Raw genomic sequence first — 18,525 nt, forward strand, 5'->3', positions numbered from 1 at the left:
CCCCGACACACTTGCTGAAAAGCAGATTTTTGAAGAACTTCTACCCAAACAGCTTGTCTTCTAGCAAGTTACCAGCATAGAGCACACAGACATCAAAAAAAACAAAAACTTTTTTTTTCCGTTTTTCATGAGAGACTATTTGTAATATAGGAAAGAACAGGGTTGGCTAGAATATGATTTAAATGAGGCAAAGACAAAATACACAGAGATTATGTTCTTCTCTGCTTGTACTAAGCTTTGCATACTTTGATGTTGTCAGCACAGCCTGCGTTGATTCCCATAAAAAATACTGGCAGAACTTCCGTGGCTTCAAATAGCAGCATGATGAAACCTGGTTTTATGTGCTCAGTTTGGCCATCAACTGGGTGATCTTTAGTCCCTTCCAACTCAAACCATCTGTGCACTGATAAACACATTTGGCTCTACCAGCACAGTGAGGTTCTTAAATAATGGTGGTGAGGTGACCAAGACCGTCATGGCCAATGGAAATAAGTCAGAGTATCCAGTAAAGGAAGTGTGGTTTTCCATATAGATTGAAATCCAACCAGACATGCCAGCTTTGAGACCTCAAAGAGCTCTGATCATTGAGCATGATCTGAAAGGTGGCATTCTTCTAGAAGCCACATGTAACACGGGCAGGTCTTGGGCTGGCAACTGTAGGAACACAGGAAGACGCTGCCCCAAAGAGGCTGCAAGCCATAGGTAAGGTGTTAAAATTCAAGTGTTTAAAGGCACTGAAAATCTTGAATGAGAAAGTACAGGCCAAGGCAGGGCTTTTTTTTAATCCGGATGACTAAATGCATATACCACAGGTGTAAATATAATTTAATAGCATCACTGTTTTTTTATGTGAAACAGGGTACTTATGTTCTGAGGAACTCTTGCAGAGACAAGATCTTAAGCTGCAAAAATAAGCTGAGCAGTAATGGCAAGCCCTGTCAGATCATCCTGGCTTGAATGGCTAGATACATCTAATATAAAACTAGGTGCCTTTCCCCAGCATCAAAAAAGCCCTTTTGGTGCAAGAGGATTTAAAAAACCACACAGGGTACGCCTTTAGTATGGTGGTGCAGGAGAGAAATATACGTATTTATTTTCAGGCCGTTTCTTTTTATGGCTCATTCACATCTGAGTCATGCCCCAGAACTCCCATTTATTTGAATGAAATGTTGAAAAACATAACTGAAAAAAAATGTAACTTCATTGCCCAGAAAAAATCCTGCCCGAGAGTTGTGTGTCCTTGTGCATGCGCTCTACTAGTACAATAATCACATCTGCTTAATGTTCCTTCTTGGGAAGGTCTCTGACATTTTTAACCATATCACTGAGGTTTTTATGTTAAGTTATGGGCCTAGCGACACAGCAAAGGTACATTGTAAAGGCAAATAAAGAGGTTTTTATCTACTGTGTGCTAAGAAAGTCAGTTCGACAAAGAACTATAGACTAGAAAGCTTTTTCACTTTCAGACACTAGGTGGCTTGTCCTAGAAGGTTTGCTTGCTTGTACGACAGCTACATTTCTGGGAACGCAGGATGGCCAAGCCACCCGCTGCAGCTGCAGGAATTTCCTAAGTTGCAACAGAAAGTTACCATGCTTGCAAAGCAGCACTCAGAGCTGCAGAATATCATGTCATACAACTCAAAATGTATTGCAGCAGCCTACATATGTTATTATTACAGCATGTATCCAAGTGGACCGGGGTAGCTATCGAGAATCACTGAGTTTTTAAAATCTGGTTGCTGTTTGCCTCTGGTATTGCCTGGGGTCTTCTTCAAAGGCCAAGATCCTACTGTCCTTGAGGTTACCCAGAATGAGGCTTCATGCTCTGAAGAGGTGTTCACTGTAAATCACTCACTGCTCATTACCTCGGAAGTGTGGAGATGTGTGTTTCTTTCTGTTATTGGAAGGAAGAATTAACAGAGAATCAAAGAAAGGAAAGACCACAAGGCAGCAGGATTTGAATTGCCTGCCACAGATATTGCCCTGGTGAAAGCCCACTGGACTGCTTGAAATATGGATCTCAAATTAGTGCTTGCACTGCTGTGGAATGAATGAAACTTTCTAGCGACTGAGCTGCTTCCTCTGGCTGCTTGGAGCTGCAGGGCTTCAGCACGGCTTGCTGCAGGCTTCCCCTTTATGAAGGCAGTCTATGGAGGATGAACTGCAGTTTGCAATACTGAAGGTCATCACGCAGGACAAACAACCTAACGACAGTCCAATATTTCTTAGCTGTGTAAATTCCTGGTGTCTGCTTCAGGCAGAATCCAAACACTTGTGTCAATTCTGTACCATGCCCCAGACTGCCAAAAAACATTAATATAAGCATATTTATCTGGGCTGCAGTGTGTTACAAGAATTCATTAGGACAATATGTGATATGGTGCTGAAACAGAAGGCTGGGTTTCTCTGGCCAGAGATGAGGAAGTCTAGTCCCTGCTGAACTTTTACTACTGATAAAGACAATGTCTGCTGGCAGCATTCATTTTTTACTAGGCCATCTGCATCTAGTCAAGGATAACTTGACTTTCTGAAAAAGCCATTCATCAGAATCAACCCTGTACAACTTTCTCTTGATGAGTAAAGCAACACAAAGAAAGACCAAGATGGTTAATAAACTTCTTTGGGAGCAAAAGGTCAATGCTGGTGTAAACAAAGCAGTGTCATAGTACTATACAGAAGCATTGAAGTTTCCTGTGTGTTTATATGGCCGATGCCCCATTTCTTTTTTATCAGTATTTGTTATCATTTATTTTGCTCTGCTTTAGCTGATCTATAAATCTTTATAACAGTGTTCTTTATTTTCTTAATTTTGTCATCTCTCTTATCGGCTTTTATCACCTGTTTGTGTCCAGTATGTTTGCTACTCTCTGCCTCTTGATTGCTGCTCACGATTGGTTTTGTTAACCCTTGAGTTCTCACCCAGCTCACACAGGCCTAGCAGTTCAGCCTTTCAGAAGCTCACTTTTTTTCTGAAGCTGAATCAAACGCCAAAGACATTCCCATTGTATATTTTACAAATCACTATGTATACTAGAGGCAAAAAATTAACCCATGCCCTGAAGAGGAAATATTCCTGGCCCCACATGGTAGAGCCCAACACAGAGACTAGGCAGTAGCTGTGCATTTTTTCACTTCAGGCCTTTACCGCTGTACTTCAGATCCATATTGGAGAGTCCTGGACTTGCACCCTGTGGGAGCTAACGGGCTGCTCATCCTGCCCTCCCGCTCTTTGGCTTTCATGCTTAGTGGCTGCGCATGTGGAGACGCTGGTCTGAAGCCCCCAGGCTTCCGTCGTGTAAATCTCTGATCGTCCAACCATACATTTTAGTATGAGCCTAGGCTAAATTAAAGGCGGTCAGCTAGCAGGAGAATATTTCATAGCTACACTGACAAACATGAAGCACCTGATACCTTGATAATGTTATTTAGCTATTCAGTGATATTTGATTTAAAGCGGCAACTTTTAAAACCTCATATACAGATAGGGTATATTTGCTTAGAGAACAAATATTTTCTTCAGCATTTCAGAGAGAGCTAAAATTCCTCATGAAAGAATGTCAACTAAAAAAGAGAAAGTGATTTTTTTTTTTTTTCTTGCTGAAGACTCTCTGTAGTTCACCTATTTGATTTGTTAGTGTTATTTTGTTTCAAGTAATTACATTACAAAAACCTTTGTACAGGCTAGATACCCAAAATCATATTAAAAAAATTGGACTGACCAAACCCAATTCTGGGGGGACAGCCTCAGCAAAAAGTACACTGTTCTTTTTAAGTGTTTACATCTTGAAATGTTTTGTTTAATAGAGACTTATGCAATGTAATTTCTAATGGCAACAGAGTATTTATTGGAACTGGGTTCTGTAGGGAAACAAAAAACACTAAAGATTGAATTTCCCAATTAACTATGAATTTTGAGTCCAGCCAGTTAAAACATTAATCTCCCTTGTTAATAAATGCAGTATAATGCAATACTCTAGAATCAACCTCTGCTGAATTTGCAGTCTTAAATTCTTACTTAGAAAACAGGAAAAACTCCCATGTTCCTGAAGTTCATAGGAAAAGAACGTCTACCTGACTAAAAATTGCCGGATTAGGTTCAGAAAACACTGGTTATTCCAAATGTAGTATTTCAGTTATTTCAAAGGAATATGCAGAGGATGCTCTGGCACATTGATATCAAGACTTCAGTAAGGCCTATGTACTGGGATTGTGTTCTGTATAGCATATAGTTCAGCTGCATTCCAGTGTGTCTCCTGAGGCTGCTTTTTTGTTTGTTTGTTTGGGTTTTGTTTGTTTGTTTTTAAACTTCCTCTCTCTGCCTGGAATTAGTATTTAATGTAAGAAGACAGGGCTGAGCTAACTATGAGACTTAACTGAAATACTGGCTCAAAATGTGAACTCATTTTAGGAGCAATGTAGTGAATAGTCATGAAATGTATTACATTTTTTTAGTCAGGGGAAATTTTGTCATTGTGTGTTGTTTAACTTGGCCATTTTCTGGAAATAGCTAAGTACATTCCTGGCTCTTTTTACAGAGATCAATCTTTAAAAGGCAGGGTTGTTGTTGTACGTTTTAAATGTTTTTATTCAGACTTATACTACACTTGGAAAAAAATCAAAAGTAACCCAGCTAGATTTTTCAATTGTCTTTTAAAATCTAAGATTACTATGATTCAATTTTTAAATTTTTCTCTTGGATACCAGTGCATTTAAAATTCTGACCTTTTTGTGAAAGCATCAGTAACTGTTGAGAACAATTTTGCCTTCTAGTGGAAATGCTGCATTTCTGTACACTGTGCAGATTGCTTGAGCTGACTGGCATGAAATTTAATTTGCGTTAATCAGCCACAGGCAAGGGCAAAATGAAAAGACTGTGACCCACGAGGGTAGGATTTTAGGGTTATTTACAAAATTATGCATCTGAGTAGCATGGAAAAGCAATGGCTAATGTAGGGTATGTTCTGTCTGATTCATGAAGTGAATCACCCTAATCCAACCTGGTTGTCAGAAGAATTCAGGCTGCGTTCCTTGACTGCGAGGCCCTTCAGCTGTGATTTGACGAAGAACATAGGGTGTGATAGTAAGGGAGAAATTGCCACAGTGTATAAAAATTAAAACATTCCAACCTGAGCAGGTGTACGTGGCTCAGCTCCCAACACCCACCTAACTAACCACCAGTGGTAACACTGCACTGAGTAAAGCCCAAACGAGCGCAGTCCTGAGGGGCTCGGCTACCTCTGCACACTGTTGGCTGTGGCACCTGTTAACTTTGACCAAGCAGCGACTAAAAGTTCCCCTCCTGCGTACTGCAGTCTGTTATTGGGTGGGAATTGAGCACTTCGGGGATTCTGAAAAAGTGTCTTTGAGAGCATGGTTTTGGCTTACATGAGAGAGCAATTGAAATCAGAGTTTGAAGCCTCCTTGTGCAGGAAGGGCTGCAGAAATGTTATGTCTGTGAAAGACTGGGCCTCCAGCCTTTCTGCTCAAAAAAACCAAAACACGCAAGATGGTTAATTTAGCCTTGAAGTTTTCCATCATGTCCCAGTGCTAAATCCAGGCAGGTAGAAGTACGTGCCCGACTTAACTATCGCCTGAGAACTTTTTCAGCCACACTTGGTTTCATTTCTCTACTTTCCTTTACTTAGAATCTGTACCAGTCACAGAATCTGAAACAAGTGCTGGCTGAAGAGTGTTTTAAAGATACAGAATGTAATTAGGCACTGCCAAAATTATATATACCTTTATTTCCAGCTGAGCTCTGTGAACATTTAATATAGCTAAACATTATGATGATTGTTTATTGCATATGATATTGTATTTGGTGCTGCTCAGTGTAACTGTACGAGGATAAATATTACTGCTATCTTACTACAAGGAGATACTCATTTCCTCCATAGCATTAATTAATCTTAGTTTCTTGTGTGGAGTTAATGCTTTGTTATTACATTAACGTGGGTTTGAACTCTGAAACATTGCTCTATCAATCACATTGCTAAGTTAATTAAGGATGTGAATTGATTTTTCAGATGTGCAGCCAAACTTACATGTATGTCCCAAGTATTAATTTCATTAGGACAAATTTACTTTTCTTTCTTTCTTTTCTTTCTTTCTTTCTTTCTTTCTTTCTTTCTTTCTTTCTTTCTTTCTTTCTTTCTTTCTTTCTTTCTTTCTTTCTTTCTTTCTTTCTTTCTTTCTTTCTCTTTCTTTCTTTCTTTCTTTCTTTCTTTCTTTCTTTCTTTCTTTTTTTGTTTTCTCTCTCTCTCTCTCTCTTTCTCTTTCTCTTTCTCTTTCTCTCTCTCTTCCTTCCTTCCTTCCTTTCCTTCCCTTCCCTTCCCTTCCCTTCCATTCCCTTCTTTTCCTTTCCTTCCTTTCCTTCCTTTTCTTCCTTTCCTTCTTTCCTTCCTTCTTTCCTTTTTTTTTTTCTTTTTTCTGGTGATCAGATGCTGAAAACTGCTGTGTTGAGTTGAACAAAATGTTTCTTTGAAACCTCACGCTGAATGTTTTGTTTCAGTATCTTGTGAGAAAAGCAACGGGATTGAAAGGTACAGATCTGCTTAAAGAAGACATCTTGTACTAAGAGCTATGGGATGAAAGCATTCAGGCTGCGGAAGATGCAAATTCAATTTTCTCTTTTGTCCGGAGTAATTCCAGTGAACCGTTTTTGTAACAAGCAAGTAGAACATGAAGATTTCCATCAGGCAATCAAATCCTATCTTAATCTACAGATGCAGCAATGCTTCTATTTTTTTCATTGCACTAGATAAATCAGAAAAAAACTGATACTTGTGGCACTGGAAGAGCTTGGTCAATTATTACCTACTACAGACCTGGCAGACAAAATTTGTTCGCTAAGTTCACAAGCACCGAATCTGTCAGGCAACAGGACTGCACACACTCATGGTATCAGTGAATTATAGCTTAAATCATTTCCTTTTAATTTACTAGTGGAAGTCTCAGTCAGAACAAAGATGAGCAAAAATTGCTGCTGTTAGTATTTCTGAAATGAGGCTTCTAGCCTCTGCTGAGTTCTTTACTGCTGCCTGTCAACACAATGGAAACCCTGTAACTGATGAACTATAGAAGTAGACAGAATTTAAATCCATCTGTATTTGTATGTAAGAAACTATGGCAGTGTTCGAAATATGAAAGGTGTAAAATTTACAGCCATGGAGTGGTAATGCTTCACATTTCAGAGATCTACTGTTTACTACAATAAACTATCAAAATGGATCATGGTAAAACATGGAGACACAATACAATGGGAGAAATCTCTACTAAAGAAAATCGTGGGTAGGGGTCACTAACTTGAGGGAACTGCTTATCTCCTTTACTGTCTCCTTCATGTAACGGGCAGTGCAAAATAACTTTCCAATACCCTATTGTGCCTTAATTTTTTGAAAACAGGGCTCAGATAGATGGGTGTTTATGTCAGTTCTTTGCAGTTAACATATTATTCTTGTGTCGGAAATATGTTGCTTAATATATATGAACATTTTAATAAAAACATAACTAGGTGATCTGAAATGATATTTTAGTTCACAGACTCAAAAAACCATGGAAGCAAACAATTTTTGTAAATGACATCTCTGCACTCTCCTCTGGTATTTATAAAGGCTCACAGTCATTATTGCAAAAGATTAATTCTGTTTAAATAGTCAGTTGAGCAGGACAAGGCCTTAGTGGTATAGCTAGCTATGTGTCACAATATACTAGGTAAAGGATTATGCCCCACTTAAGAATTAATAACATTTTAAACCTCTACATAAACTTTTTTTTTCTTTTTTTTTTATCAATAAACATGTCTCTGACTGAGGGCCAGATGTACTCACAGGTCTTAATTGTTCAATCCAGTGACTAATCCCCACTTGATCAAGATTTTACTGACTTTGCAGCTGTCTAGAGAGTGACAAATTTATGATTCAATTGCAATTTCATCTTAAACTTGAAACTGCACGATCATTTGTGGGAATTAGCTACCTGATAAGATAACAAGGGGGGAAGGAGTGCACGTAATTCTGTGCAGCAGAATCGGAGTGTTGCAGAACTCTTTAGGATGCATTGGAAAGACACAAATGGCCATTAAGGGATTAGCCCATCACTGATTGAGTGGCTGAACAGAGTTGAGGTTTACTAAATCACTGGAGTGGTAGGTCATTATCCTTGGATACAGGAGACAGTTGAATCTGTGTCCAAATGCATGAGCAGTAAATTGGAGTGTGCCAAAAATGAAAAATAAAAAATGCTGAACCCTTGTTCTTCAAGTATTCAAATTTCCAGGTCATACCCCAAGTTTTTTTTCTTTCTTTCTTGGCGTAAAAAATATTTTTTCAGTGCTTTTAGTATCAGCATATTCTTGACTGTAATCTGCTTTGAGCGTATTGCTTCCCCTCAATGCTATCAAATTTGTGCTTAGTTAACAAATGCTGAAACTTAGATAACATGTTAGAAACTGATTAGAAAAGCAATGTTAGGAGTTTCCCTCTCCAGTGTTGATGGCTTGTGCCCAGTTGCTACTAAATACGTGGTTAAAATAGATGAGCCCTCCTCATTTGGCTTTTGTAACGATGACATTTTGGTAAATCTATATTTGTTTTATGTGCTATTGAACTGAATTGATACTTTTCTGCAAGTTTTGTTTATTATAAAGAGTTATGAGACAGTACCAACTTTGTTAAAAATAAATACAAATCCAATAACTTTTTTCTTAAGAGGGAAATCAAAAAACGCTGCAGGAATAACACATCACCCCTGTCTTCCTTGACCATGTGTTGATGCAGCTGATGAGTAAAATTAACCTCTGAGCAATTCCACATCAAGGAGCTGTGACAATATGTCTAAAGACTATTTGGCAATTCAAATTAATAGCTTAAAAATGTCAAATTTGGGAATTTGCTGTGCTGGCTGTGGCCTTTGGCTAGCCTGAGCAAGCCTAAGATCCCTTGGGGCTATTTCTCTATGAGTTGAACTTAATGATCTTTTTTCCCAAGGTATAGATGCATTTAATGCTGTTCAATTTATCTCAGTCTAGAGGGGCACATAACTTCAGAGGGTCTCGTTTCCTGAAACACAGTACATTTCACTGGAAATTTGTGAGATAGCAGATTGGAAAATTCACCTACCGAGAAATCAGGTTAAGTTTTGTCAAGCAATGAGCAATTTTCACTACCTAATACAACAATAAAATATGCAGTGCAAAACAGAGATGGAGCTGGATGCCAAAGCAGAATATTATAGTCATAGTAAGCACATCTTTTCAACATAACTATACTTAACTGAGATTAACAGAGAAAGAAAGGTAAATGTGTTCGGCAGTGAAGGTCTTAGGCAAGGTAAGCTTACGTAACCCCAAACAAATGTCTCATTTTGCCCATTACTCAGCAGGTGATGCCAGGAATGTTGCTTTATTTCCTGATGCTTTTGCTGTCTGCCAATCCCAGTCTAAATGCTAAAAAACTGAGAGCCACGGAGATGCCTGAGTCTTTGGGAGAATGATAATACCCAGAATAGAAAGCAGAAGAATTGGGCCAGTATGACTCTCAGTGACTTTAGTGGGAAAAGGAACAAGATAAAGCAGGGGCTAGCATAAGTTCTGGGAAAATAAAATATTAAAAAAAAATGTGAAAAGGAAAAAAAAAGAAATCCCAGATGAAATGACTGTTTTCTAGATCTGGATGTAAGTATTCTGGCAAGCCTGAAGGTTTAAATTAACTGAAAGGCTTTATCTGTGTTTTAAATGTCGAAATCCTTGGCCAGCTCTACTTTCTTAGATTCAACTGATGTCCAGAAGATTTGGAGAAGTAGTGGTGAGTAGGACAGGGAGAACAAACAAAGACGAAGGAAAGTGGAAGAAGAAAATCAATCTGCCAAATTAGACAGAGCAAAAGGAACAGGAAGAAAAACAGGAAATAACCTAATAAAATATAGTAGAAAATAAATAACTTCCAGTGCCCCAACAATTTCCTCTCACAAAAAGTATTGGCAGTATAAAGTAAATTATAGACGAGTTTCTGTCTGGCTATGGCAGTAAGCTGTTTAGGGACTACATAGGACACTCTCCTCCCCGCCACCCCCACCAAAGTGCAGATAACTGTATCAGGAACGAGTAAGAAAGTTGCACAGGTGAAGATAAGAGTACGAATATGACCCAAACAATGCAAATGAAAAAAAGAACAGAATGGCTAACGGAAGTGAACTCCTGAGGTGCAAATTTTCACCCATTTTGATTAGTTCTGCCTCAGGAATTGGTGCTACCGGGAATTCAGAAAACCTGAAGGATGTGGATAATGCCTCTATGCCACAGTATCCTACGTGTCTGGCGATCTGTACCCTACATGTCTGCACCACAGTACGAAAAGGATGTAAAACTGTTGGAGAGTGTCCAGAGGAGGGCAACGAAGATGGTGAAGGGCCTAGAGGGGAAGACATAGGAGGAGCGGCTGAGGTCACTGGGCCTGTTCAGCCTGGAGAAGAGGAGGCTGAGGGGGGACCTCATTGCAGTCTACAACTTCCTCGCGAGGGGGAGTGGAGAGGCAGGCGCTGACCTATTCTCCTTAATCACCAGTGATAGGACCCCCGGGAATGGTGTCAAGCTGAGGCAGGGGAGGTTTAGGCTGGACATCAGGAAGAGGTTCTTCACTGAGAGGGTGGCTGCACACTGGAACAGACTCCCCAGTGAAGTAGTCACTGCACCAAGCCTGTTGCAATTTAAGAAGCGTTTGGACTGTGCACTTAGTCACATGGTCTAAAATTTTGGGCAGACCTGTGCGGTGCCAGGAGTTGGACTCGATGATCCTTATGGGTCCCTTCCAACTCGGGATATTCTATGATTCTATGATTCTATGATCTCTGGGGCAGCCACAGTGGCTCTCTGGGACTGGAGCAGAGAAGGGGAAGTGTAAACTAGTTTTATGAACTCTGAGCAGAGGTACTGATTGTTATCCTATTTGGTAGCAAAGAGGACAAAGGGACTCATTACCTCTCCTCCAGAAGATGAGCTCTGGAAGAGGGAATTTATTTAGGAATGATGCCACATTGCCAGCTGCTCAGTACCACCAAGGTATTATGTCTGTTTTCCCAGCAGTTACCTACAAAGGTACTTTACTGAGAGTAGCAAATCCTCCCCCACTTGCAGGAAGTTTGGCAAGTAAGTAATGAATCTGTTTTCAAGCTGAATCCTCATTCTGCAGTGTTTACGGTTTTTGTACACTAGAGTGTGATTTCAAAGAGGCTCAGAGCTTGCTTCAGCTTATTAAGTGCGAGTAAATATTGTAGCAGTAGTTATTTGCCAAAAACAACAGAAATACAATTAACTCGAGTGACTCCTTACTGAACAACCACATACATGATTTACTAATTTCACTGTGTTTACAGTGATCTTCCATGGAAGCAGAAAGCATATTCAGTTCAGCTCAAATGGAACTTAAAGCATGTATTTTACATGACCCAGTAATTCATATGAAGTATTCCACAGGTGAATGAAAAGACAGCACTGATGGTGTGATTTATTTACATATATTTCACCCAATGTATAGATACTGTGGGATAAAGAAGAAAAAAAATTAATCACAATTAATGTGAATCCAGACTACCGAATGCCCTTTTTATAATCTTTAAAAATACACATGTATTTGCAGCTTCAAATTTATCATTAAGTGGAATAAAATGAGTATCTTTCACAAAAAGAGCTGCTTTTTTTTTTTTGTTTACATCATTTCTAGTTTCAGAATGACAAAATGAACCAGGGCGTACCATGCTACGATTTCACCCGTTGACACAAATGAAAAGGATTGAACAGACATAATACAGCTGGTTTACGACTTTTAATTGCCTTTGTGACCCAGTTCATACCAAATCCTCTCAAAGGAAAGTCTCTTTCTTTGTATGCATCATGGGGCTAAATCTCTATCTAAGATATGTTGCTTAAAAAAACACCACCATGTTAAAAAGTAACAATATTTCTTGCTCACATAAATCTTTAGTACTTGCAGGTGACCTGAGAAAGTGAGAAGTGGAGAGTTCAGTTGTCTGGTGAATGAGCATGTTAAACTTTCCTAATAAAAGCTACTCCTAAAGCACCAGGTTCTTTTAGCAATTAATCACTATACTGTTGTTTATTAAGAAGACGCCTGGAATTTTTTAGTAACTCAGGTAACCTTTCATGGTTTGATGGATACAAAAGATAATTGTGTCTACAGTGATTTAATGAGGGCTCTCTGATGTAATATAGTAGTCTGTGACTACTGACTTGGTGTCTCTGTCCTGGGAATAGGGAAGGGATATTGAAGGAGGGCATGTGCACAGAAACACACTGTTACAAAAACAACCTATTGCTAATCAGTTACAAGAAATACTTTTTATGTCATGTAGAAAGCCAGAACAGACTGCTGGGATAGTAACTCTCAACTTTACTAGTAGACTGGAAATCCTGTGGCAATGTTGAGCAGCTTCAGCAAAGATAGATTTTATTGAATTAAATAAGAAATTAAAATTGTGGTCAGTACAATATGCCTTGGACACACAGCACTTTGACTTCTCTGAAATCTGAGTATTGGTGTTCTTTAACGGCAAGAATGGATTCTAAAATCCTTTGCCGTAACCAGTGGGTAAATCGCCGCATGTGCTGTGGAACTGACATCAGATGATGGTGATGACGGTTATTTTTGTAAAAATATGCAGGCTTATGAAATGTAAACAGTCGTCTCCATGGGCCAGGAACTAGATCTCTCCCTCATACACAGCACAGATGGGGTTTAACTGTGCACTGTATCCAGCAGTGCCAGGATCCTATCAACAGTGTGACTCACTAGGGTGCAGGCTGTTAGAACATCAATGTAATTTAACATTGAGACAGAAATAGGTCTCTCTAAAATATACTCTCTACTCCCAGTTTCCTGCTTTGTAATGTCTGCATTCAGGTAGCTACTGTTTTGTACTCAACTGTTCAAGTGCAGTCTGACTTTCAAAAATGGCAATGTAAACATACTTCAAGGAACCTGTTCCTTTAGTTCCTTTAGTTGTATGTGGCACATTTGGCACATTTACTTACAAACAATGCATTTCCCATTTTTTTTTAAATTCCTAGAACAGTTAACCCTGAGAAGATTGAATACAATTCTTTCTTGTGCTGCAGGATAATAAGTATTTAATAGGTTCCAGGTGTATGATCTATAAGAAAACATTCCCATTCAGAAAACATTTGAATATCTGTGTAGTCTACACACTGCTCAGAAATGATGGATTTGCTGAAGTGCTTTCCTGAATTAGAACCTTAGAGACTGAAATGAAGGTGGTGAGCTCTCACAGATGTACCAGAGCAATTATTGTCTGCTATAATGTTAAAAGTATGAAAAGTTTATCTTGTAAATATTAAGACCCAAATAAGCTTGAGAAGCTGGCAGTAGAGAAAGACAAGAACTTTCTAACACGGAACAAGAGGCAGTCAGCATATGAATCCACAGTGGTTTTTTGTATGCCCAAATTATCCACGGTAACTAGAAACTTTGAGTACTTCCATTTTTAAGTAGCCAAGCAGGGGCAACTTGAAGATGTATTGTTTTCTGAAAGGCATATGTAATATTTTCTGAAAGTACTTGTCTCTCCTATGAAAAAATGACAACATTTTCAAAGTATTTCATATTGAGAACCAAAATCAATGTTTCCAAATTCATAACCAGGATTAGGAATTTTGAAGAAACCAAGTTTTGCAGAGGAAATACATTTTAGATTATTCACATGTGCTTTGAAATACCTTTACTTTAACAACATTTTAACTAGTAGTTTCTTCAGAAAAGTAAGTATTTCTAAATATTTAGGATGTATACTAGGAACTTAATGGTCAGCACTGATCCTAAAATTCACAGTGGTTGTCAATGCAGAAAATGGGACACACATATTGTGTTGGTATTGGTATTTTAGAGACAGCAGAAGCATTAAACCCACTGGGGTTTATGAATTTTGCAGATTCCTTAGCTTCTCAGCATTTGTAAAACATCTGTCCCCACTTGCAAAGGTATTATCTGCCAACACTTTCCCAGCTTTGTCATTTTAGAGTGTCCCCAAAGCCAAGAATGCCAGTTCCAGATCTCAGTAGGTTAATAAAGAGTTTAATACCTTTTGTAGAGAAAAAACATCTGTAAAAACATTATGGTCTGGGAGCAAGATTGACCAAAACACTGTTACAAACCAAAAAGGTAAATAAAACCTTAAATGCAGTATAACATGAGATCTATCCTACTGAACACATGATAGGATAACAATTAATGACCAGGTCATTTTCTGTGAAATAAAGGAGAATTTGATGTTAAAGATTTGCAAGAAGTCCTGAAATGATTTTTGATGCTCCAGTTAGTATTATCAAATAAATAAATAAATTTTAAAAAATCTTATATTTTTCTTTACCTGTCTCACCTAGATGCTTAATACAGGTTTTCAATTTTAAAGTAAGATTTCGATTTTGATTTTGATTTCAAACAAACATGAATTTATACTGCAAGATGCTGGACACGACCCATTTCCATTCATCATTTCCATAAGTGCTTGGGCCCTCTCAAGTTTTCCTGCTTTCGTGTGGGAATAGTCTTTGCATGCAAGAAGGTGACCTTAGGATCTGCTGTTACTGTCTTTTGTATGAGCAGCAATACATGTTGAAGAGGTACTTCTAAGAGATGTTCTTTACTTTTTAGTTACCCTATACCAGGACTCATTCCGAAAACTTCTTTGCTTATGAGAAATCTTTACTCACATGCATAAAGGTGTCTTGTCCCCGAAGACCTCACAGCGTGCATCCATGCCTGTGCCGATGTTAGGTCAGAGGGTGTACGCACAGGGGAGGGCTCAGCATGCTACAGATAACGAAAACGATAGTTACTCATCACCATACTCCTGCAAGGTAAGCATTATCTTTTCTGCTTTACAGAACCTAAACCAATAGTCTGAGCAAGTGAAACTTCTGTCTTTCCATGTGAACCATGTATGTGTTACAGTAGTTGGGAACCTGGCAAGGATGGATGAACTATTTGTACACAGGTCACCTTCCACATCTTCTCCAACATATTGCTATGTGACAAAATGGTTTATATCTTAATTCGTGAAATTTATTTTTTACTGTAAAACAAATGATAATGAGTAGCTCTTTAAGCTAATGTTTTATTTCCAGTGAGTCAAAGTTTTGGCATTAGTTTAATGGAAAAAAACATTAATCCTCCCAATTGAAAAAGAGAGCTGTTGACTAACTATGACCTGACAGAATTCATTTTCAAAATTGTTCACAGATTTTTCTCATCAAATTTTAAGTAATTAATTTCTCCTTATTGACTGCTAAGGACTAACAATTATGTTTTCTATTAAGGTTCAGATACTGTGTTATTTGAAACATTTACTTCCAGAACCAAGAAGAAAGGCATATTTTAGTATCTACTAAGATGTTTGTATATATATAAGAAACTGTCACGTGTAATAGGAACAAATATTTGCTAGTTATATTTAACCTTTGGTTAACTAATAATATAATGAGTTGTAGTTCAGAGGAGGAAGAAATGTTTGTTCCCAGCTGTGTAATACAGACAAGCCTTGAGGGCTGTTGTGAAGCTCTTTGAATAATTTTTTTCTCTTCTGTTCTGCTGGGAAATGTACAGAAATTGATACAAGACCCCGCTATCATTCATGTGGCAGCAGACTAGGAATGACTGCTAGAATGTCCGGGACATGCTTTATGTTTAGCACTGACAATCTAAGCAAGACAAATATGATTTATGGTACAATAGTTCAGATGGGGAATGAATGGAGATGTCGTGGTGAAAATATCAGCATAAGTAGGTTATGTGAAGGAAGTAGGTTTTAAGGAGGGATCTGAAGGAGATTTGGCATGTGGCAGATGGGAAGTTATTCAAATATAAGAGACAACATGGAAAAAGAAGTTGAGAGTGGGAGAAAAATATGAAAGGGACAGTAGGACAAGAGGGACAGTGGAAAATTCTGCTGTTCCTTTCCACATATAACTAACCAAAAACATGTTCATAGCCTGAAAAGGTGACTAATGAACTTCTGGTGAATTCCGGTTTATAAGAAACTTAATATAGTTTCACCAATTTCTCCACAAGAATTTACTTCAGCAGCTTTCTTTCCCTAGCTCATGTACAACTTTGCTTGTCCCTTCCCAACTAATATTGCTCCTCGTCTTTTTTCTCTGCCTTGCTCTGCCAGTAATCAAAGCTTTCTCAAATTACTTGTTTGCTTCTTCTCTGGTTAATATTGCAGGTTATTCCATGATGATCAGAAACTGAGGAACCCTTTCCTTCAGCTGAGCGAGCCCTGTTATCCAGCTCCTCTCCCTCTGCAAGTTCTTTTTCTCCAGCTTGTCAGCTAATGCTCATCCTTGGGCCAAGATTCATAGGGATAGAAATTATATATATGTAATGAAAAAAAGAAAGTTTAAATCAATTGTATGTAAGGGACTATTTACACAGTTACCACCCTTTTTGTGGTTATTTGCTTTTCTTGAGGGAAAGCTAATAACTGAATGACAGAGGTAAATAAAACAAAAGAATGACTTAACATCCACATAGATAAAATCGGAGATGGAAACATAAAAATACAAAAGGCAAATCTACCAGAACTCCAGAAGAATAAAGTCTGACAGAATTGCCAGAAGTGTAAGCTTATGTGGATTTACATCCCACAGCAGCACACTTTGCATACAGTAAGTGCTGAAGCTTAGTTTACCCTATTAAATAACTCAGTAAGGAATCATCTGTTTTGGGGCTAGCGTAGCCATAAAATCTTTCTCTGCACTATTCTGAGAATGAACTTTAATCCATATCTTATCTTCTGCTTGAAAATGAACATCCTTTCTATTCTTATCATGTTTCTGCTTTTTTTTTTTTTTTTTTTTTGAATTTTTGAGCATTAGCCATATTCTTCTTGGCAGTTGCATGAAGTTGTTCCTCCTCGGCTGTTTGTTGTGCTGAGTTACCTTTGAAATTCTTCCCTCTTTTTATGACTACACTCCAGAGGCCCTTTTAATAACCTGCCCAGTGCTAATACTTCCATGAAAGCCAGGCTTGCTCTGATACACTCCCTGCTTTCTCCTCAGCTTGTACAAATCTTTCACCATGATACAACACAGTCTATAGAGAAGGAATAGTCAGATAATCATGCACTACAGATCTGCTTCATGCTGTCAGCTAAACTGGCCTTGGATCAGGTGACAGCATGGAGACTATGTACCTCCTTGCCATCTACAGTAGATAAAACAAGTGTCGTTTTTCTTTGTAGGCTCATCTGGGATGTCAGCGCCATTTTACAAACGGGCTTCATCAAGTTGTCTTTGTTGTAGTTCGATGTAATGTGTACTGAAGTGTATCTTGACACACTGCTGATTTGGAACACACTCATTTTATTTATCTATCAGCCCATCATCTATTTAGAAGAAATTCTCCTTTAAAATAAAAGGGCGCTCCTTCAGATTATAGCACGTTCCCGATGTAATGAGGTCAAACGCAAGGCCTAGGAAGATCACTCGTTTCCTCGAAACGCACACTTGAAAGGTAAAGCTTTTTCTCTACACTAACCATTTCTCTGCCCCTCTGGGTGCGGTGCCGCCTCAGGACCAGCTCGGTACCGGCGGGAGGCGGCGTTTCTTCGGAACGAAACCTCGGCTTTTCCTCACAGAAACGCCCCGACGCGGCCCTTCAGGCGAGGCGCTGCTCGGGGCTGCCTCATGACGGGGCAGCGCCGCGCGCGACCGTTGGCGGACCGTTGGCGGACCGTTGGCGGACCGTTAGCGGACCGTTGGCGGACCGTTGGCGGACCGTTGGCGGACCGTTAGCGGACCGTTGGCGGACCGTCGGCGGGCGGCGAGGCGCGGCGCCCCACAGCGGTAGGAGCGGGTACCGGCGGCCCGGCGGGCTGGGGCGGGCCGGGGGCGGGCAGCTCGGGAGCCGGGGCCGGGCGGTGGCGGCGGCCGTCGCGGTGCGGCTGCCGGGCCGCGTGCGCGCGCGGCTGAAGGCAGGCGGTTTCCAGGCGCCTCACGGGGAGAGCGGGGCGGTCACCCGTGTGGTCACTCGCGTTTGTGTTGGGGAGCGAGCGCGAGGAATCCTCAGACGAGAAAATAAAACTTCAACGGAAGCGTTGGTGTTTTTTTTTTTTTTCTCTTAAAAAAAAGAAAAGAAAAAAAAAAAAGCTGGATAGATTTCCTAGCTTACTGGTGGAAAGCAGAGTTCTTGGCAAGCTGGCCCCTGTCAAGGCTTTACTTGGAACTTCAAGCAGATACTTTGGTTAAAAACCCTTAAATCTTTCCTTCTCTTAACAGCATAGTGCAGTAAGTAAAAGGGAAGAGGGAGAGTGTGGATTTAAATGAGATATTTTTTTTTCCCAGATGAAAATCTTCAAGTAACCTACAGAAGTAAAATAATACAGTCAGCGTTCACTTTTTATTCTGAGGGAAGAATGTAACTAATTGACCTATCTGTAATGCTTTTGGAGTGATGCCACTAAAAATACGTTCTTTTTAATTAAGCTAACCGGCTG

The 18,525-nt window shown here is 39.4% G+C and overlaps 1 protein-coding gene across 6 annotated transcripts in view; it reads left to right on the forward strand.

Annotated features, from left to right (window-relative positions):
• The window catches only part of WT1 (WT1 transcription factor), a 187,164-nt gene that overhangs the window by 95,023 nt on the left and 73,616 nt on the right, over positions 1–18,525 (forward strand). For 5 of the 6 annotated variants that reach the window (XR_014584931.1, XR_014584933.1, XR_014584934.1 and 2 more), the window contains one exon: positions 6,512–7,241. Coding sequence is in view for 2 of the 6 variants with exons in the window: in XM_083837899.1 (XP_083694025.1) it covers positions 6,512–6,558 (47 nt within the window). In the remaining 4 variants the exon portion in view is untranslated. Of the gene's footprint in view, positions 1–6,511; positions 17,544–18,525 lie in introns of those variants that run through there. The other variant, XR_014584932.1, reaches the window with a different exon arrangement.

This window comes from Anser anser, assembly GCF_964211835.1.
Source record: "Anser anser genome assembly, chromosome: 5".
In the NCBI taxonomy this organism is placed as follows: domain Eukaryota; kingdom Metazoa; phylum Chordata; class Aves; order Anseriformes; family Anatidae; genus Anser; species Anser anser.